The sequence below is a fragment of the Maniola hyperantus genome, chromosome 19 (assembly GCF_902806685.2).
Source record: "Maniola hyperantus chromosome 19, iAphHyp1.2, whole genome shotgun sequence".
Taxonomy (NCBI): Eukaryota; Metazoa; Arthropoda; class Insecta; order Lepidoptera; family Nymphalidae; genus Maniola; species Maniola hyperantus.
Genome location: NC_048554.1, coordinates 7632453 through 7655640, shown reverse-complemented (window position 1 = coordinate 7655640; position 23188 = coordinate 7632453). Strand labels below are relative to the sequence as shown.

The 23188-nt window shown below is 36.2% G+C and overlaps 2 protein-coding genes and 1 long non-coding RNA gene across 6 annotated transcripts in view; 1 reads left to right on the top strand and 2 right to left on the bottom strand.

The window, feature by feature from the left end:
* LOC117991118 (L-xylulose reductase-like) overlaps positions 1–11491 on the bottom strand; it is a 345757-nt gene extending 334266 nt beyond the window's left edge. The window contains exon 1 of one of the 2 annotated variants that reach the window (XR_011237857.1): positions 10423–11491. Coding sequence is in view for 1 of the 2 variants with exons in the window: in XM_034978671.2 (XP_034834562.2) it covers positions 10673–11491 (819 nt within the window). In the remaining variant the exon portion in view is untranslated. Of the gene's footprint in view, positions 1–10230 lie in introns of those variants that run through there. The other variant, XM_034978671.2, reaches the window with a different exon arrangement.
* Positions 1–23188, top strand: part of LOC138403653 (uncharacterized) — a 95346-nt gene that overhangs the window by 4885 nt on the left and 67273 nt on the right. For both annotated transcript variants that reach the window (XR_011237870.1, XR_011237871.1), the window contains exon 2: positions 19113–19277. This is a non-coding gene — a long non-coding RNA (uncharacterized lncRNA). The remainder of the gene's footprint in view (positions 1–19112; positions 19278–23188) is intronic.
* LOC117991120 (uncharacterized) overlaps positions 13242–23188 on the bottom strand; it is a 67055-nt gene continuing 57108 nt past the window's right edge. For both annotated transcript variants that reach the window (XM_069504992.1, XM_034978672.2), the window contains exons 4-5: positions 21269–21362; positions 13242–19259 (exon numbers count right to left, since the gene is read on the bottom strand). In XM_069504992.1, the coding sequence (XP_069361093.1) occupies positions 19098–19259; positions 21269–21362 (256 nt within the window). In that variant the 3' untranslated portion in view covers positions 13242–19097. The remainder of the gene's footprint in view (positions 19260–21268; positions 21363–23188) is intronic.

The following is a 23188-nucleotide window of genomic DNA, read 5'->3' as shown; positions in this document are numbered from 1 at the left end:
TGTATTTTCATTTGCGGTAATAAATTAAATTATTTTAATAATAAATAATTTATGTATATTATATTTATTTATATAATAAATACAACTTTACCTGTTATTTCGCTAACAAAAACGAGTATTGTAATAAATCATATCACGATTGATCCTTCAGCAAAGGCAGCGCTTGTTTCCAGAAATTCGCGTGAACCTCAACGTTTTTCGCAACACGGGTACGGGTGAGTAATAAAGATCTCAATCATATTTTATCGGCGGAGCATTTCTTGCCGACGGATCTGCTCCTTCCGCGATGTTTATTATCAAATGCTTCTACCTTTCTTGACATGTAAGTACAACAGGAATGGTACGATTTATTTATTTTACGACACTTGTTAATGTAGCAAAACACAATAGATTTTGTTTCTTATTTAGTTCAATCCACATTTTGCAAACATAATATATAGACTAATGTTGTCAATTCATGTATGCCTCTTACGTTAATTGTCATGCTCTACCACCTCCGGTTGGAAAAGCAGAATCTGCTGAGACAAAACTGGCAAGAAATTCACTAGTCACTCTTTTCAAGAAGCAACTTTTACAATGATATTTATATAATTATATAACCGATAGCTGCTGGACATATCACAAAGGTCGCTTGCAAAAAATTCCAATTGCTACAGTCTTGCGTCGCCCTGAATCCCTGCGACCCGTTTGATGTTGCCTCTACGTGCGAGGTCGCCATTCTAGCAATTTGGGACCCCAACGTCTATCGTTTTTTCGAACTATGTACTGCCCAGCCCATTGCCACTTCAGCTTCGCAGCTGTCGCGTCGGCTACAGAAATTTAGAAAGTCTGAATTCTGAAATATTATACTCGTCTATATCTACAAATAAGTACCTATAAATTTCGGATGTTGATGCAGATGTAGATAAAAGTATATGTTCCCCAACATTAAGACCTGCTATTTATGTTAGCACGTTAGCAGTGTGGCGAGATTCAGAGATATTTGCGGGATAACGCCTGTGTTTGAGTTGATTTGAAAGCTTTCTCGTCTCCCTTTATTTGGCAACGAATAATTTCTGTGCATAGACCACGCTACGAAGCCTATTAAGGGGAAAAATTGAAGCAAGCAATCATTTTAACAAATAAAAAAACTTTTCAATTAGTGCGTGTCAGAAGGTGCACAAGATTTTGATATTATTGTGATTTTGCCAACCTACCTGGCGCAGTGGTAAGTGCTGTGGTCATATTAGTTAGAGGTTCCGGGATCAACTCCGGGAAGGGGGTTCGAATTTTATAATTTCTAAATCTCTGGTCTGGTCCGGTGGGACGCTTCTGCCGTGGCTAGTTACTACCGGCAAAGCCGTGCTGCCAAGCAATTTAGCATTCCGGTTCTATACCGTGTAGAAACCACAGGGGTGTGGGTTTAATAAAAACTGCCATAGGTACCCTTTCCAGGTTAGCCAGTAGTCCGCTTCCATCTTAGACTGCATTATCATTTACCACCAAGTGAGATTGCAGTCAAGGGCTAACTTGTATCTGAAAAAAAAATAAGATAGGCTTCCGATAGTTCCGCCACGCTAGTTGTTAAGGAAAAAAATACTACTGCTTAAGAATTAATATTGTCCTCCATATTTCGTAAGCAGTAGTATTTTTTTTTTTCATTACACTGACCAGGAAACTTCATAATGATTTTAAAATGTTTCATACAAATTTCAAACCCCTATTTTACTACTTAGGGGTTGAATTTTTAAAAAACCTTTCTTAGCGGATGCCTACATCATAATAGCTACCTATCTGCATGCCGAATTTCAGCGCGATCCGTCCAGTAGTTTGAGCTGTGCGTCGATAGATCAGTCAGTCAGTCAGTCAGTCAGTCAGTCACCTTTTCCTTTTATGTATATAAATTGTGTTTAGTTCACTGATATTCAGATGCTTGTATGTCAATATACTTAACTTCTCTGACTACCGAATATTCTGCTAGTTATTTCTTAGATCGCTTTGATTTTGTAGTTCCCTAGTGTTCCAGATATTCAAAACTCAAATAAGCTTTTGATAAGGTTTCAAGACCCGAGAGACACCAGTTATATATAAAGTTTATTTGAATAGAACATATTTTTTGAATTTTAATTGATAAACCTATTCGTTAATATTCTAGTGTGCAGGTGCAAAGGTTAGAAGTCGTAAATGTAGTGCTTCAAGAAAAACTGGCTGTAAAAATAGACATATCAATAGCGAGCCCTTTTCAAAACACATTATTTAATGATAGTCAATTTTAAACTTTATTCCAGTGTAATAGAGTTTACTTTTGGTTACTGTTATAATCAAGGTGTTGAGTAAGCACACGCCGCGTCGCTCGTCTCTAGGGCCAAAATACGGGTCCAATATATTTCGAAGGGCGATGTCCTACGAGTCTGATTACTATCAGAAAATAGGACAGGTAAGTTCACGTGCTCAGAAAAATAGTGTGGAAAGTAGAGCGATAGCACTTTAGAGAAGCAAACCTACTTACGTTAGGTGTCAAGTAATTTAAAATTGTTTGCACGCCATCTTTTTCAGAACGCATAAATTCTTGATTAAAAAAAATATCAAAGTCAAAGTCAAAGTCAAAGTCAAAGTCAAATGATTTATTCAAAATAGGTAATAAATTACTCTTATTGATTGTCTGGTATAGTGTTAGATTTGTAAGATAATATAGTGGTGATAATTATAACGCAAACTTAAAACTAAAGCTACGAGGGTTCCAAACGCGCCCAGGTCTGAGAAGAGCCCACAACAAACTCAGCCGGGTATTCTTTTTATTATCACCACTTTACAAATTTATTGAAACTTATTAGAACTATCACAAAGTCGTTAAGCAACTCATTCCCAAGCTTGCTTATCATTTAAATAATCCTTTACATTGTAATAGGATTTTTCAATTAGTTTACGTTTTATGAAAACTTTGAACTTGTTGAGAGACATCTCCAATATGTCTTCTGGAAGCTTATTATAGAAACGTATGGAATTACGAGCAAATGAATTGCTAACTTTACTGAGCCTAGAGGCGGGAATTACAAGTTTATTTTTATTTCTAGTATTTATATTATGACAGTCACTTTTTTTTTTAAATTTATTTATGTTTTTATGTACGTATAGTAAATTTTCAAAAATATATTGATTATGCACTGTCATAATTTTAACTTCCCTAAATTTAGTTCTCAGCGACTCTCGTGGCCCCATACTGTATATGGCTCGAACAGCCCTTTTCTGCAGCACAAAAATAGAATTAATATCAGCAGCATTACCCCATAATAATATACCATATGACATAATGCTGTGAAAGTAACTAAAATATACTAGTCTCGCAGTTTCTATGTCTGTCAACTGGCGAATCTTTTTTACCGCATATGCGGCAGAACTAAGTCTGTTCGATAAGTTATTTATATGAGAGCCCCATTGAAGTTTTGCATCTAACGTTATTCCAAGAAAAATAGCGGTATCCACTAAATCTAATTCCTCATTATTAAGTTGCACAGTGGTTTTCACCTGCTTAACATTTGGTAAAGTGAATTTAATACACTTTGTCTTTTTCCCGTTGAGAAGCAGGTTATTAGCTTCGAACCACTGTACTAACTTGGTGAGAGAATTGTTTACTTCATCAAAAGTTGTTAAGTATCGATTGATTTTAAATAAAAGTGATGTATCATCAGCAAACAAGACTATCCCGTAATTGTCCTTAGCGAGGTAAGGAAGGTCATTGATGTAAATAAGGAACAGAAAAGGTCCTAAGATGGAACCTTGTGGCACCCCCATTTTTACAACGGATCCGGGAGATCGCTTTCCATTCACGTCTACCCTTTGTATTCTATCATTTAGGTAAGAACTCATCAATTCCAATGCTGCACCCCTAATTCCATAATGGTGCAATTTCGCGACCAATGTTTCATGATCAACGCAGTCGAAAGCCTTGGATAAATCACATAAAACGCCAAGCGCATCACGTGATTCCTCCCAGGCTTCAAATATATTTAGTATTAACTCAACACCAGCATCGGTTGTTGAGCGACCCCGTGTAAAACCAAACTGTTTGGTGTGAAATAAATCATTAATGTTGAAAAAATTAAGCAGTTGAGTTAAAATTATTTTTTCAAAGATTTTACTAAAAGTGGGTAGTACAGATATCGGTCTGAAGTTAGTGGGGTCACTAGTACTACCTGATTTAAATAATGGAATTATTTTACTATGTTTCATTAAGTCTGGAAACTCACCACAGTATCTGTCTGTCTGTCAAGAAACCTGTAGGGTACTTTCCCGTTGAACTAGAATCTTGTGGTAGGTAGGTAGGTCTTATTGCACACGTAAGGGGAAAAATCCAAAAACCGTAAACAAATCACAAAACATCAAAATTAAAACGTCATTTTTTTTTTGTTTTTGTTTGTGTTATATATTCAATTCCTAAGGGGGTAAAACAGGGGGTCTGAAATTTGTGTGGGACAAAGTCGCGAGTATAAGCTAGTAGAGAGAAGATATTATATATCAGACTATCTAAATTTCAGCGCGATCCGTCCAGTAGTTTCAACGGTGCGTTGATATTGAGTCAGTCAGTCAGTCAGTCACCTTTTCCTTTTATACGTGTAGATAAAAGCAGAGCAGTAGGGTAAAAGCAGCAAAATGACGGTAGGACAAAAAGCCTTGCAAGCTCTAGTAGTCAGATCTGTGGTCGAAACAGTCCCAGAGCACGTTTTCTCATTCCGCTAGTAGGTAATTTTGATGACATCCCTTATCCCTTATATACCTACCTAATCAAAACGTTATCGTCTCACTAACGATAGCTAACATTATTTGAGTGAACGTGTGAGAGTTAATTTTGAGTTTAATTTTTGAAATCCCAGATTAAAGATTCAAACACATTTATTCTGATAGATATTCGAAATTGTATAAAACTACTTCTATAAACAGGACTTCAGAGTAGTAAAGTAGACTACAAAAATAGTAACTACCTACAGTTAATTTAAAATAGGTACTTAGTTTAGTACTAACTTACTTACTTCGCTTTGACAAAACTTCAAATTAACTTTATTTTTTATTATAAATACAACAGTAATTTGAAAGGCACGTTTAATTAATATAACCAGAGTGAACCAGAGTGAGGGAACTCTCGGTTTGATCCTGAATCGACGATAAGTATGGCAAATGTTAGGCTATTTACGAAGTACCTACAATCATAGAAATTTGACTACATTAGGTTTACCTGCGTCAATATACTAACATGTGACACCTGCCATTGACGCCGAAGCCTCGGCGTTTTGTTAGAAATTCCCTAACTGTCGTGAACTGTGATATAACTATGAGAATATTCCAGTCGCAAAACACGAGAAATAACTTCTACTAATACAAGTGCTATACATGCACACCAAGTAGGTAGGTACATTTTACAACGATAGGTAGGTATAGAATATAGATAGAGACTAGTTCTCATGTGTTTCATATAAAGGGGGTGTACTACAGTAATAATTGTCGTGTACTAAATTTCTCCTCCGTAGTTAGGTACAGTTTGCTTCAAAATTTGACAATTACATTACTTATTATGTTTTGATACCAATTTTATTTTATTTTTATTTCATTTTAAACAATATTACAGACGCAAAGTTATTAAAAGCTAAACACTTAATACACAAAAGTACTAATATAATAAAACTATAATCTATTTAAATAGAAAAAAATTGCTTTTAACCTATACGTAAAAAGAGAATTTAAATAAAAAAAAATGAATTTAAGCTTCAATAGCTCAACGGTTACAAGAACGGACAAAATTCTGGAAGGTCGGCGGTTCAAACCCCACCCTTTGGCCGTTGCACTATAATATAATAATTGTCGTACTTATTCGTAGCACAAGCTTTGCGGTTAGTTGGAGGGGCAACGGGAATAATAGTCATGATTAACGTGGCTATTATTCTTTAAAAAAAAGTATTTCACAAAGAATTAGAACTGACTTTATGGTTATCTAATAGTTTTTATGTATTGAGTTTTCAATGGTATGTAACATTTAAAATAATAAAACTATTATTAAGTAGTTATATCAAAACAAAAATAACGTTGATCAAACTTCCTTGAGAGCTTGGTGTCACTTTTCGCTTTAGAGGCTAGAGCTAATTAGTGATGGGACCAGGGGTATGCTCGCGAGTTCATCCGCATGGACTCCGGAAATTCCAAACCCCTATCTTAGGGGTTGAATTTTTAAAAAACCTTTATTAGCGGATGCCTATGTCATAATAGCTATCTGCATGCCAAATGTCAGCCCGATCTGTCCAGTGGTTCGAGCTGTGCGTTGATAGATCAGTCAGTCAGTCAGTCAGTCAGTTAGTCACCTTTTCGTTTTACATATTTAGATGACAATGAACTACGAGAATGTGATAAGGTAGGTACAGTACATTTTTAATCCATACTATAATACCTATTATAAATGCGAAAGTGTGTCTGTCTGTCTGTCTGCTAGCCTTTCACAGCGCATCCGTTCAATCGATTTTGACGAAATTTGCTACAGATATAGCTTGCATCCCGGGGAAGGACATAGGCTACTTTTTATCCCGGAAAATCAAAGAGTTCCCACGGGATTTTTAAAAGCCTAAATCCACGCGGACAAAGTCACTGGCATCATCTAGTATTTAATAATTTTAATAGTAGATTTTCTTTTCAAAAACGTCATTAGTGGTGACTTTTGCAGCGGATTGTACCTACATTTACGTGGATTGCCGATAGTCACGTACTAGTTGCTAAAGCTACGTATTTCCAGTCCGTACTCCTAGTTGTCTTACGTACTCGATATCCTCAACGACCGCAATAAAATCGCTATTTATAACCGCAATAAGCACTTAGTAATATTTAGGTTTTATTCGAAGATTTTGAAGGTCGATATTGCTTATTTTTGCCCGTTGATATTTATATATCTACAAGCATTGGAGGATTTTCTCATTGGAGACTGCTTTGGTTTAAGTGTTTTTATATATATACTATCTATTTATCTAATTGTAACTGTTTGTCTCTACAAAATAAAATAAATTAAATAAATTAAAAAGCAACTGATTAAGTTGCATGGAAACAATCGGCTTTGCGTTTAGCTGCCAACAAGATAACGATTTGTTATGATGATAATATAACAATTATTGCAAGCAGTGGCGTGCATAAGGTTCGAAGGTAGAGAAAGAATTAAGATAAGATAAAATTTATTTGACACAAAAAGTTTACAATATACTCATAACAAGACATTATTGTCATAGATCAGTTATAATTATTACAAAACATTAATGTGCACCTATTTTCCGAACTAGTAAAATTGGATCAGTAGTAGGTTACTGGTTGCACGTCATAATGAAAAATAAGCATTGACTTGTAATATTTTAACTAGGGCACACTAAGGTAAGCAGTACCTTTATAACTTGCACACCACTGATTGTGCGTAATATTTTTTGAAAGAAAGTAGAATCTTTTTCCCCCCGTAAGTACTGATTTCCGTACTAGACCAGTGATAGAGCGACTGTTACGTAGCTACCTATGTTAAACAAAATAAGTAAATGAATGAATCCAAAAGAGATGTTACGGGTCCAATTTAGCTTGAGTAGTGTCGACGTTATGAAGGTATTTTGAATAGCCCATCAAGGCAGACTGTTATAGCAAGGTCAAAATAGATTGTTCTAATCTGACCTTTCTACATGTTTCCAATTATCGGCAGGCATAATAATATGATACAAAAGATCCCTTGCAAATATAATTTAAGTATACGTATAACCTACTTATACATATACCTAATTAAAAACAATGATACCACTCTTTAAATAATTTGTGCAAATGAATACAAACAACTTGAATTTGGTACAGTCAGCTCAGTTAAACCTAATCAAATTGTTTTCTAATATTTTATGTGATCGTAATATAATGCTAAAACTTTCTTAATTCAACACATCTGAAAAACTGAGTTTTGTCAACCCTACGATGTAAGAGGCATGTAATTACAATACGCGATTCGATTCAATAACACAAAGGCGCGGTTACGTTTCTCGCGTATAAATTAGGGGATGATATTAATCAGGATAACGTAACAGCCCCTACTTAATGACATTACACGGGAAAATAGATGACTGTTCTAATTAAGAGGAAATTAGCATGCGCGTACTCGTAGATAAGCCGATCTTCTATATATATAAAATTCAAAGTCCTGACTGACTGACTGACTGACATATATATCAACGCACAGCCTAAACCGCTGGTTCTAAAGACATGAAATTTGGAGGGTCTATTCTTTGTAAAGAGTAGGTTTAGGAGTAGGTAAGCTAAGAAAGGATTTTTCGAAATTCCACCCCTAAGTGGGTTAAATGGGGGATGGAAGTTTGTATGAAAGTCCGTCATTTTTCAAGTTATTTGCATGAAAATTGGTATTTGGGTTTTCTGTCACAAATGAAGAAATACGTATTTCAGGAGTTTTGGAAAATTCGCCCATAAGGGTGGTAAAATAGGGGAAGAAAGTTTGTATGGGACAGTTTTAATTACCTATTGATATTAATTACTTGAAATTGGGAAAGTAGGTTTTTTCTTGAGGTTATGTGTCGGCTAAGAAACGACTATGAGAAAATCCCCCCTCCCTAAAGGGATGAAATGGGGGTTGGAAGGTTGTATGTGTTATTCGGTGCTGGTGCAGGGTGCGCGTCCTGATGTTATAATGTTTGTTTCTGAATAAAAAAATTCCATTTGTTTCCTGTAGGCCACGCGGGCGAAGCCGCGGGCAGAAGCTAGTTATGTTATAAAGGACACAATAGCTTGTTAGTAAAGTGGCTTCAAATCTATTTTGGTATAAGTTCGAACTATTGTCTTACCTACTCCTAGCACAAGCCTGACGCTTAATTGGAGAGGAAAGGGGAATATTAGTCATTTAACATGGCTAATATTCTTTAAAAAAAAAAAACTTCGCCTGTTGATATTGTGACTTGAGAGGCGTGTCATAGTGTAAGCTAAAGAGATCGCTTTTAAGCAATCCATCTCTTTGAAATTTTCTCATGGAGATAACCACATCACTGCATGGAAACGATTATTTTTTCAATACATAAGTACCTACCTACTATTATAAGATTTCTATATTTAAATCTTTGTAACTGTTCTTTGAACTATCAATAAAGTGATTACGTTAGTACATTATAATTCAATGCATCTATACTAAGTATTGTAATATTATAATGCGAAAGTAACTCTTTCTATTTGTTTGTTATATTTACGGCCCAACCACTGAACCGATCATGACAAAATTTGGCACAGAGATAGCTTACTCTTGAGGACATTTTATTTTTGAGCCTGCATTTTATTTCAAGGCCCAATTTTCTTTTGCGTTTTGTTATTTTTGTATTGAAAACCTGTCAAAATGACTACTTTAATCGCTAATTCACTCGTCAGTTAAAGTTTATTCAGTGATTGAAAAATCAGACCTTAATTCTTATTTCACACTACGGGATATAAATTACAACTCATTTATATATATTGGTGTTCCCAACATTCGTAGGTACCAATTTTTATCCCTTTGCTAATTATTCGTAACCTTGAATATCTATTCTGACCGGATTATAATATAATTTATATTCCGTAGTGTGAAATAAGCTTAGTGAAATAAGTACTCGTAAATAGACAGAAAATAATATTTTAAATAAAGAATTCTCAATTGTTATTCGTGTTATAACTTATAATGAAGAAAGAAATTAACGCCAGATAAGATAAAATTAGCGTCCCGTCAAGGGGGAGCACGGAGATAGCCAAATATACTAAGGGTGCACTAAAGCTGAGGATTCTTACCTGAAAGCCTGCGTGGAAAACAATCCCAACGAGCCTCAGCGGGACTCTTGTAAAACCGCTGTACTTTGTTTATCTTCGTTGTAAAGCTTTTGTTCTCTACCTCGATACGATACTTACCATATTTTAATATTTCTCGCTTTGTTTCCTAAAATATTATCAAGAAATATCGGTTGATTCTATGAATATATTCACTGAATTAGCACCGCGCTAGCAAATAAACTGCGCGAAATAAAAAAATTGTTTTTAAGAATTTAAGATTTTTATTTTTTAAAGTTTTGTTGATCTTCCTTACAATCAATAATACCTATGACATTTTTAAGCCTAGGTACATTTTACGTTTCATTTTTAGCTTAGATTCTGAGGTTTTTGGAAATTAGGTAGTACCTATAATATGCAGAGCTAAATAATTAAGTAGGTAATAATTATGAAATGAAATAAAACTGAAATGAAATAATATTTATTAAATTATTAAACCTTCACAGAGTCCTGACCCCTAAACTAGGAAATCCATAATACGTTTAGGTATATTTTAACTGGATATAATGTTTAATGATACTTTATACAATATTTTTTACCTTAACTCTAAATCACTACAAAGAACTTACAAATATCTTTTACATAAAAAATAAAAACTGCTTGCATTTCTTTTTTAGGGTTCCATACCCGAACGGTGCAGGGGCCAACGGGACCCTCCGCTGTCCCTCCGTCTGTCTATCTGTCAGCGGGCTGTATCTAATGAACCGTCATAGGTATTTTAACAAAGTGTGTACTTACTTCTATTGCCGCTATAATAACAAATGCCTAATAAAAAAATCAAAATTGTTGCCGTGCAAAAAAAAGAAGTATATAGGTAGTGTCATATTTTGTAGGTTTGGCTCTTTATTTATTTAAATGATGGAGGAGTGCCAAGATGTAAGCCGCAATCCACTTCGTGGCGGCTGCCAGTGATGCAGCTGGCACTATCACTAGCTAGGAAAACAATCAAATTCGCTACATCCTCACTGAAAGCATATTTCCTCAAGGGCATTGAAGCAGCCATCCCTGAGTATAGGCCCTTATTGCTTTCGTCATCGAGCCCGGCCCGCTTAAACAACTCCGTCTCAACAGGGCCTGGGTTCACGCAGTTCACTCTCACTCCTTTAGGTGCAAGTTCCAACGCTGCACATTTCGTAAACATGTCAACTGCGGCTTTCGTCATGCAATATGGCGTCATATCTGGTATCGGGACAGTGGAAACTATACTAGATACATTAACTATATTCCCTTTAGTTTCAATCAAGTGTGGTATGGCTTGCTGACTTAAAATATACGGACCTCGAATATTCGTTGCAGTTAAACGATCAAAATTCGTAATATCATCCATGACTCCAGCCACGCTCACGATTCCCGCGTTGTTCACTAAAACGTCCAGTCTTCCGTACTTGTCTATAGTTTCATTGATGATGCGTGTTATGTTTTCTTCTACGCTTATATCAGCGATGATAATTAGTGGCTTGCTTCCGCTCGCTTGCTCACACTGGTTCGCGGCACGTTTAAGGTTCTCCACATTCCGACCCACTAAGGCTAACTCGGCAGATAATTTCGCGAAATGTAGAGCACAGGACGCGCCGATGCCAGAGCTTGCTCCGGTGATGAGCACTACTTTACCGGTGAAGTCCATTCTGATCGGTAGTTTCTGTCTTACTGATTCGTTACAGGACATACTCGTTATAAAGCGGTAAATACGCAAACATAGAGCAGTTACGCCACAGAGCTATAATAAAATATATTTTATAGATTAATCAATTGGAAAATTTATACCGCGATTAATAGCCTCATCTGTTAACAGAAGGGCTGACTGTTAGCATGAAAACTTACCAACGGTAACCAAATGTATATGTACCAACCTGTAACAGTCAATAAAAATAGTTAAATACCTACTTAGATTTAATTTACGCAAACTGCGCTGTGAGTGATGTTCGAATTAATTATTCTGCATTTTTTTTAATCTTACAATATAATTTAAAATTATCTAATTACTATACAAATCATGCCCGCGTGGAATGGTGCCAAGAATACTGGCTGCATTTCCGCGTTGGACAACCAGGCCGTTGCGCAAAAAAGTGGGGCGTCACGAGACGGCATAACAATAATTTTTAGAAGGCAGACAGTTTTTGAGATGTTTAGGGAGTGTACTAGTAACTAGTTGCAACTGTACTAGTTTTGTGAGTTGTAGTGATAATGTGTGAATAAGTGCCAATTTAACGTTAAATGCATAACTAAGTGTTATGAAATTGGTGTGATATTAGTTTGATTATTATACTCTTCTGGTGTTTAATACTCGTATTATTTGCAGCGATTTTATTCCTTATTTTAGAAAAGCTGAAAGTTTATCTGTGTATTGTCCCCAACACTGGGAGGAACGTTTGTTTAGATGTTTGTTTGGATCATGGTGGTTTTGGGAGATAATGTCAGATAGTTTTAAAGTTTAATAAATTATTAACGTTTGAGGGTGTCTGGCGGGAGTTCCCACGACACTGTCTGGCAATGCATGACGTGATACCTAATACTACTCCGAAAAAAATAAAAATAATATCTACCTACTTTGACGTAAGATTTTTTACAATTTTACTACCCAAAACCAAACAAACGTTGCCCAAGTGTTGGAGACAATACGCAAAGAAACTTTCAGCTTTCAGAAAAATATAAGGATGGTCTGGTAGAAACTGGCGGTATAATCCAAAATTGCTTCCATTTTGGATAACTGTTACACTGGATTATTTTTGGATAACAGCTTATATGGCAGTTTTTACTATAACAAAACTTCTAATGATAATATCTACGCGGTATTTGATCAAAAATTGCTTGGCGGTACGCCTTCATCGACGCCTAGAGACGACATCAGACGAGTCGCAGGGAGTTGCTGGATTCAGGCGGCGCAAGCGTGTGAAAGTCCCTACAAGAGACCTATGTCCAGCAGTGGACGTCTATCGGATGATGATGATGATGATGATGATGATGCCTTTGCCAGTAGGGTTGTAACTTGTATCTAACTAACCACGACCGAAGCCTCCCACTAGCCCAGATTTGAGCCAATTTAGAAAGAATTATAATTCCCAAACTACTCCTACCGGGAATCGAACCCGGGAGTTCCTACACCGTTTACCACTACGCTAGTGAGGTCGATCGACTTACGAAGACATTCATTTTAGACTAATGAAGTCGACCCATAGTATAAGTCCCCGCAATTTGCTATTGCGCTGGAACCATGTCTCAATAACATCGAAATGACGTCATTTTGACGTCAGCCGAAATAAAAATATACCATCAGCTCGAAACTTCAGTCTAGTGCTGACGTCACTAACATGGCGGCCACGCTCATTAGCAATTTGCGGGACTTATAATATATAATGGCACGAGTAGGTAGGTAGTTGTGCGATTTAATGAAGAAAGCAAACAATGTTTTACATTTAGATAATATTTATAGTTTTATTGTAATCATACCGGTATGCATATAACGACATGTAAGAAGCAATTATAATAATATGTATGTACAGTTTCATTGAGATCTACATAGAAGCTCCCTAATTTTGGCACTTGCTTTACATAAACGTTTTTAACTAATAAATACAGAATTGAGTTTGTAAATTAAATATTTTAAAGTATGTTTTACTTCATGGTTTTTTCAGTTACTCAACTTACCAATACAGGTTAATTAAGCTGTACATACCTAAGCGTTATTTTTTCAATGCTAGTTGGTAGATTACTTGTAAAATATGACATATCTACTAACTATTTACAAAGTAAATGTTAACATATAAAAGAGTTGAATATTTTTCGATTCACATTAATAATTACGTGACGTCATCATTTAATGATTATCCAATTATTTCGATACTTTCATCTTAACTATTAAGCTTACATTAGCCACGATTTATCTGATAATTATTGCCTACTAACATTTTATTTTTACAAAAATATTTAAATACATAGTTTACACAATTAAGTAAAAATTAAAACATAAGAGCTAAATAAAAACGTGTTATAATGTTAAAAAGTGTATTCTAATTTTAAACAGAAATCGATGATTAAAAATATCACAACCAACTTTCTTATAATTATATGTAAATCCTACAGCAATAAAGTAACAAAAATAATAATATACTTAGTTTACTGAAAGTAACAATAAAAATAAATAAAAAATATAGATAGACCAAACCACATGAGTAACTCCGTGGTTCAAACCACAGGGGTGTTACGCATATTCGCATCTGCATCCGCAAATGCGGAACATTCGCATTAATTCAGACATCCGCATCCTCCTTCGCGGATGTGTACTTCTAATAATCCGCATCTGCATCCGTGGATGTTAAAATATTGTCATCCGCAACAACCCTGGTCCGAACTCCAAGCAATCGTGTGCACGAAATAAATCAGTCAAGACTCAGGAATGCTTGCTTCTTCTTTGTTTTCTTGCAGTTTCCCTTTTCATCGAGAAAACTAAGTCAATAATACAACCATTTGCTAACTCTTTATCCCAAGACTTAGGTCCTTACTGATTTTAAAGAGAAAAGTGAGAGTAGTGTAGGTATTTTATGCCAGCCTGATTATGGGAAACTAGGAGAACTGGCTACAAGTATTTTTGCCAATAAACTAAAGTACAACTTACGTAATACAAATTACTGACATAATATTAAAATTTAAAGTACGCGAGGATTTTTTAATTTAATTTTTCACGTTTTTCGTAGAACTCTTAGTAATCTAAAGCTATATGGAGCAATCCAAAAATCTCCTAGCTTTGTACAAAATCATGTGTATAAACACTGGAGGGAGTGCGATACTGGACGTTTACTTCTTAGATCAATACTTACTTGATTTATATTTTATTTTTATTACAAAATATCGGACTTATCAGCTTAATATTCAATAAACTGCTTTAAGATATTATACTTAATTAGGATGAATATGAGATAATTTTATGTAGACATAGAGGAGAATGTAGGTGAAGGAATTAGTTTGTGTGTTATGGCATCTGTAGGTATTATAGATAGTTAATTTGAAGTAAATTGGTACCTATGGAAGGGTTATTTCAAACAAAAGTCGTGTTCTATGAAGCTTAAATATATTATGACACTTGACAAATTTGTAAGCAAAACAGAGGAAATTTTTTGTTCGGAATATCTCGTTTTGTGGTACCTGGTAGGTAACTAGGTACCACATACAGGTTCTTGGGTAGGTCTGGCAATGTGGTGTTATCAGATAATATCAATTTGTCTTTTTATCATGCAAACATAAATAAGTACTTACAGAGAAATTATTTATGGGTTCAGCACATAGAAACTATCAACCATTCCGCATGTCTGTGCAAAAATTTAAAGCCATCAAATAGCTGAGATGGAATGGTTTTCGACGTTCAAGCAGGTCAAAGAAGGTACAGTACGCGGCAGAAAATAATATAGGTACATCGACCTTTAGAAGGAGATAGCGGGTTTTAAGAGCCTTCTCTGTCGTTGAGACCGACAAAACGTCATATAGGTATGAGTGACAGAGACAACGCACTACAAAGCCGAAATATCATACTAAAGGCCGATGTACCTACATTATTTTCTGCCGCGTACTGTACTAAGAATGATATGAAATGCTTTTTAATAGAACTTGTTTCTCATGTCTATTTACTTTTTCTTTGAGGTTGGCAATTTTATGAGACGCTTTTGGTACTTAGTTACGTACTTACCTAGCCTAAGAATTAACGCTAACGCTAAGAATCAATATTAAAAAAAAAAATATAACATCGCCGATGTTTGAGTGGTGCACTACGAACCTTGGGAAATGACTTGACTAAAGAAATTACCGTCTATGGGGTATTATTTTTGGAGTTGGTGTCAATTTGGCGAATTTGTATCGTGTCGTCAAATCACGATATAATCTTCTGTTGGATGTCGGGAAGATGAGTTTACGACAGGAGGCGCAAGATTAACAAATCCTGTAAGAAGTGCATGAGAGACATTTCTTACTGCTGTAACAATTACAGCAGTAAATAAGCGAATGAAAAACTAAAGCAGAGATCACGTCAACGTCGACCTCTACTGACGTCTACATAAATAAAAGGAAAAGCTGACTGACTGACTGACTGTCTGATTGATCTATCAACGGATAGCTTAAACCACTGGACGGATCGGGCTGAAATTTGGCATGCAGATAGATATCTATTACGACGTAGACATCTGATAAGAAAGGATTTTTAAAAATTCAACCCCTAAGGGGTTAAAATAAGGGTTTGAAGCTTGTATAGTCCACGAGGACAAAATTGCGGGTATAAGCTAGTTAGAAATATGTTGTGTGCGCATCTTGTGCGGTGTGCCTCTTGTGAGTAGTGGTGTTCCGCCATCGGAAATTGCAGATAGGCATAGGTACGACAACTCTGCGTTAAGTTTCTTTATTTAAAAACAAAAATCAATATCCTGATAATCCATGCTTGCATTATTGGTTTCTCTATCAAAACGTGTTGGAGCTAGCATACCTCGCTCACAGTCATTTCTGTATGAACCTGGCTCCACTAAAGTACTCCGACGAGCAGTTCCATCCAATATGTACATAGAACATTTCTTACTGACATTTCCTACAAAATCCAGGTACGTCCGACTCCTGATACATTTATTTTAATCGACGACTTGAGGCTGCGACAGGGGGAGAGCATTGAACTAAAGTAAGCACCTAGTATAAGTAGGTAAGACGGGCTATTTCAAATAAAAATCATCTTCCATGTCAAAATAGTACTAATATCAATAGGACATCAATCTAAGCAAAAACAAGTTGCAGCCTACAAAAAAATTGTTTAGAATGGCCCGTCTTGTGCTTAGGTCGTTGGTTGAGAGTTACAAAGGGTACAATCGTTGTACTGTACCTCCTTGTACCATTCTAGGCTACAAGCAATCATGTGTTTAGAATCTTCTCTAATCTTCTGTTCAGGCCCACCCAAGCAAAATTTTGCTCTCATGATGGTCCATGATGGAATCAGTGCACCGTACCGGACCCCCAAGAGCAGTCACACATGGGCAACTTGAGCAGTTGGTTGGTAAATAACGTTCACAGACCATTAGAACGGTCAACTATTCAAGCGGTCTCGAGTATGGCACTGAAAGGAAGGTTGCAGTTAGACCGCAGGTTGCAGTTATAGCTTGTAGCGATTGACTGCTGCAATATCTGCTCTGAATAATATTTTAACTGTCGCCGCCCCTACTAACGACTCTTAAATTACTTGAAATCAGTTACGTACACGCTTATTCATACTTCCGAATCTAGTAATAACCAATCCCAAAACATTGGAATCACTTCTAAAAAACCGGCCAAGTGCGAGTCAGGCTCGCGCAATGAGGGTTCCGTACTACAGTCGTATTTTTTCGACATTTTGCACGATAATTCAAAAACTATGATGCATAAAAATAAATAAAAATCTGTTTTAGAATGTATAGGTGAAGACCTTTCATATGATACCCCACTTGATATAGTCACTCACTTCGAAAGTTGAAAATACTAATTATTAGTTCATGACCACAATTTAATTTTTTTTTGTGTGACCTAACCCTAAATTTTTAGTTTTTAGATTTTTCCCCACATTTCAGTTATATGATCTACCTACCTGCCAAACTTCATGATTCTAGGTCAACGGGAAGTACCCTCTAGGTTTCTTGACAGACAGACAGACAGACAGACAACAAAGTGATCCTATAAGGGTTCCGTTTTTCCTTTTGAGGTACGGAACCCTAAAAACTGAATTAATATAATATTATTATTTGGAATAATTATGTACTTTACATTTTATAGTTCCTATTATTACACGTTTGCCTTTGAGTTTAAAAACGTTGCCTAACATAATATTATGTAAATGCAAAATCCTTGGCCTATACTGAAACTCCAAGTAGGTGTGTAGAAAAGTAGGTCATACATTATAAATATCGAATTTTACCAATATTTTGGTATTGTTCTACTACTTACTTAAACTGTAATACTTACTTAAAATAATTAATCAGCCCTCCCTAATAATAATAATTTACAAAATTGTATGTTCACGTCTTATACACGTTTATGACTGTGTAACTGCAATTTACCTATCTAGTTAAGCAGCGTGGACAGTTTTATTAGAAAGACTGACTAATTAACATTATATATACTTACTTACTTAAATATAAACTACATAATAAAATAATTGCAATAAACGGCAAATGGACTTTTAATCTATGAATTATTATTCTTAGTTTTACAAAAATACCTCGCACTATCACTACTACACTACAATAAAGCAAGTACTCTACTTTATTAAAATTAAATATTTAATACGATGTAAATTTATCCTACTACCGGTAACTTTACTTAAAACTAGATTTCCTTAGAGAATTACTAGAAAATAATAAGCATCAAACAATAGACCATTCTTAACATCACAATATCGCTTGGCAATATACTTAGATCTAAACTATCCATAACAATTTGAGATCATAAAATTACACAGAATCTAATTCTACACAGCAAGTTCACCCAATTAATTCATAGTTTATCATGATGATCTTATATTAAAATAGGAATCTTAAATTGTTTAAAAACTTATTTTCTTTGAATGGGATAAATTACAATTTCATGTTTTTAGAACTCTGTTTACCGTTGGTAATATTATTAGTCTTTTATATTATGAGGAAAATGTAATTTTATTGTTTTAAAAGTATGAGATGATAATCAGAACAATAGTAATAATTAACGGTTCAGACAATAGTTTTTTCTTAGATAGGTAAGAATTTTATTGAATTAAATTGCGGCACTGAAAAGTTTTTGTTAAGCCTGAAACACGCAACGTACGACGGAGGCTAGTAACTACCTGGTAACTATACTGCGTCGCGATATCATGGCACTAACCGATTTGTTTTGAACGTAGTTTTAGTTACCTAAAACTTGCAAGGAACTATTTGAAGCATTTCAAAGTGAAACGCGTAAAGAAAAAAGTCCTACGCGCGTTTTCCATTTTCAAACACCTTCATTGTAGTTCTTCGTATTGCAGGTAAAATGTTTTAGACTGCAATGTATGTCGTTTACCGTCGCGTTATGTTCGACGCTCCAATCGAATAAAGTATCTAATCGAAATAAATCTATTTTACATAAGATTAAAAAAAATTAAAAAGTTATTAATTTACCTTCTTTGCTAACCCACGCTAAAGTTATATTATTTTATAATATTTAAATACCTATTTTCGGTTGTTTGATCTGGTGTAAAAATTGAATTTTTCCGATTACGCCTTCATTACGTTGGAGCCCCGGTTTGCTTCAGCCTTTATTAAAGTCTATGTGTTTTTCAGATGGTGTGACTCGTGATCGCAGCGGCGCAGGACGGCGAAGTGGGTGACTTGGAAGCTGTTGGTGGAGCGACTTCCTCGCTCCAGGGTACCAGTCATCGTATACCCCATGTTGAAATCCGCCTGAGTTACGTTCGTTGTGAGATAAAGCTGTGGACAAACAAAACAGTAAGTAAAAGTACTTGTTTATCATAAGATTTTTGTTTATACTACAAATTATTTAGAGCCTCAATAGCTCAACGACTGAAATCGATAAGATTGGCAGTTCAAACCCCACCCGTTTCTCTATTATCGTATCCATTCCAGCATAAGCTTTACGCTTAGTTGGAAGGGAAAGGGGAATATTAGTCATGATTAAAATGGAACTAAGTATTAATCTTTTATAAAAAAAATACTACCCTTTCTTGTGGGGAGAGATGATTTAACTATTCTAAGCAGACTAACCTGAATAGGGTATAAGTAATCATCATCATCAAGCCCTCGCCCGCTCACTACTGAGAACTAATCTCTCAGAATGGCCAAACCCCAGACCCTTAAGCTACTAGATTGATTGAGATGAAACTTCGCAGTTTGAAAGCAAAAGTTGTTTGGTCAGACTTTAAAGGTCAAAAAGATAAGATTTTCATTTATGTTCTCAATTGTCTCTAGTTGCACCGCACCGCAACTACCACAAGATAAATCTGCTGCGACCTTGTTATGACACTTCTCAAATTACATAGATTTTCCTACAGCTCCCTAGTATGTAAGAACAGCGAGAAACCGTGAACTTGGCACCCATAAGTGGTCGACATTCAATCAACTTGAACGAAACGTTTTTGCTCAACGTTTCTGATACGAATCGCTAAGGTGTGGAATGCCCTTCCGGCATCCGTGTTTTTGCCATGTATAATGCCATGCCATGCCTAATGTGTTCAAGGTAAAAGGGAATATAACTTTGAAAATAGTCGTAACTTAACAAGTTTAACGCGTAACTACTGGCTTGATCGAATTTTTTAGTAAAAAACTATCATCATCATCATTATAATCAACCACGAGCACGAGTCTAATTTCAGCATGAGAAGGATTTGGCCATAGTCCACCACGCTGGCCAAGTGCTGAAGAACTCTCAGGCATACCTACAGCTTTCCTCGCGATGTTTTCCTTCACCGTTAAGTTAATAATTAATTTCTTAAAACGCACATAACTCCGAAAAGTTAGAGGTGTGTGCCCGGGATCGACTCCACGACCTCCCGAATAGGAGCTCTAACTACTAGGCTATCACGGCTTCACTAGTAATAAACTATGAGTCAGTTTATTAGAACATAAAGCGGCAATGTTTTAGCGCTCTTTCGTGAGCTCCAGCTATTAACGTAGCAAGACGTTAAATTAGAGACAGGCAAATATTAATTAGGCCAAGTGCGACTTCATTGGTGGAAGTAATAGGAGCACTAAATCTGGGTTTGACGTGCCTGGTTCATATATTCATAGGAATCAGAGAGTGAGTAGGTATAAGTCCTAGTTTTTGATTGAATTATCGTGCAAAATGTCGAAAAAATACGATTGTAGTACGGAACCCTCGTTGTGCGAGCTTGACTCGCACTTGGCCGGTTTTTATTAAATAATAATCTTGCCGCCAGCTACACTGCACCTAGTCTGTGACTTAGGTGACACTTTGAAGCCTGAAGGCCACCCGGAAATACGTGATGCCTCGCTTTACCAGTCGATATTCTCCGAATATAAATGTATTCTCGTCCCATTCACATTACAGTGCATACATAATATATTTATAAATAAACAGTGGCGAAAAAGTACTACTGTTGTACAATAATGTCTATGAATTGTATATTGTTGTAGGTATGATCATTTATTTTTATTTTAGTTAAAATAAAAATAAAAACAAAAGAGGCGCGTGCGGGGCATGCACCTCTAACTTTTCGGAGTTATGTTATGTACGTTTTAAGTACCTAATTAAAATATCACTTGCTTTAACGGTGAAGGAAAACATCGTGAGGAAATCTGCATGCCTGAGAGTTCTCTATAATGTTCTCAAAGGTGTGTGAAGTCTACCAATCTGCACATGGCCAGCGTGGTAGACTATGGCCAAACCCTTCTCACACTGAGAGGAGACCCGTTCTCTGTAGTGAGCCGGCGATGGATTGATCATGATGATGATGACATACCTTAAAATCTGCATCAATCCCTAGATGCTTGAAGGTTCCCACGATGTAAACTGCATTGGCCCCGCTCACGACCATCCGCGCGTGGGTGCTGTGCCTGCCCAAATGAAATAAAACATTAACATTAAATAGTTAACCAGCATCATCACCATAATATAGGACAAGGTTTAACAACGCTCGTTTATTTTAAGTCCATACAAATATTATAAATGCGAAAGTCTGTCTGTCTGCTATCCTTTCACGGCCCATCCGTTCAAACGATTTTGACGAAATTTGGTACAGAGTCCGTGAAAATCAAAGTTTCCACGGCATTTTTAAAAACCTAAATTCACGCGTCGCGGGCATCATCTAGTCACATATAATTCTACCTTCTACTGGTGAAAACCGTATGAAAATGCGTGAGCAGTAGTTTCGGAGCTTAGCCCATCTCCATGATTCAAGCCAAAATTGGTTCAAAGATACCTAGGGCATGAAAAGCTTGCATATAAACGCTAAGAGAATATTAGTATGGATTTAAGTAACTATCTACCTAATTATGTAAAATGTTTTGCTACAGAGTGACATTAGTAGAGCTCCGTTTTACCCTTTGGGTACGGAACCCTAAAAATTAATAAAAATCATTTAAATAACTGAAAAGGAACGATTTCAATTTTTATCAGTCACAAAATTCTCTTTGTAAAAAAATAAGTGACCTGCGTTTTCAAGAAACAGACATTTTTCGGTACCGTGCCGACAAATAGGGTTGCGTTCGGAATTCCGATCACGTATTCCAGATACTAGGGCGAAGATCCAACACGTACGTCGCAACCCTAACTGCCGATGTAATGGCAGCCGGTATTGAAATGGACATATACAAGTACGCTGGAAGAGGTGTGCCATGCAAAATGACAGTTACTTTTTGAGTGAATTCGAAGTTCCCTACCGGATATACCGCGAATTAAAATTGACACTTTGTGTCAAATGGTAATCGTGTTGACACGATGTCTTATCACTAACATTCAGTTCCGAGTACGCTCGCATGACGTTCACTGTTGCTATCAGCGCCAAAATGGCAAAAATCAAAATGGCAAAAGTCATCATATACAGATCGGCAATCGCAGATCCAGCGCAGGTAGTTGTATCGGTACAGCGTAAAGGTCAGCGACAGCCGGCCATAGTAATAGTCCGAAACATCTCGCCAGCCCTACGAACTTCCCACGGACGAATTAAAACCTTTACGCGCACCTTTCCGCTACTTTTTACTCGTTATTGCCGACTCATAATGTTTGGCGAAATTCGTAGAGCTCCTGAAATGGGAGTTTGTGAAATTAGGTGCCGAGAGTATCGCTACGTGTACGGTGTAGTCTAGCTAACTTGGTAGGTACTTGCAACGAAACAAAAGGGGAATGAACTCAAATAGAAGTGCCCAAACGAACGTATCTACGATGCAAAGCTGGGAGTCGCATTTTCTTCACAATTGTACAACAAAATGGCATTTTCTTTACTGTTTTGTAAGAAAAACTGTTTAAAACTAAGTTATGCCCGTAACATCGTCCGTATTTTGGAACTGTTTACTATTGTGTAGGTACATACCTAAGCCAAATAGTCCTTCTCAAACTAATCGTCCTCATCAGTTCATGGGATTGTTTTTAGTGACCCATACGTTGTGTGTCACCTATTCAGATCAATCAATCGCCGTGTGTATCTACTACTGAGCACAGCTGCGCGATTGCGGGAGAATGACAGCTACAATGTCACGATCGCAATCATCTCTGATAACGCTCGTTCACTATTGGCTACAATGCATTAATGCAACAAGAATCGCACAAATTCAGCCAATCAGAACAATTGAGATTGTAATAATGATTGATGCAGGTTTTAGACAATCGCCCAGCAGGTCTCCTCTCGGAATGAGAATGCCATAGTCCGTCATGCTGGCAAGTG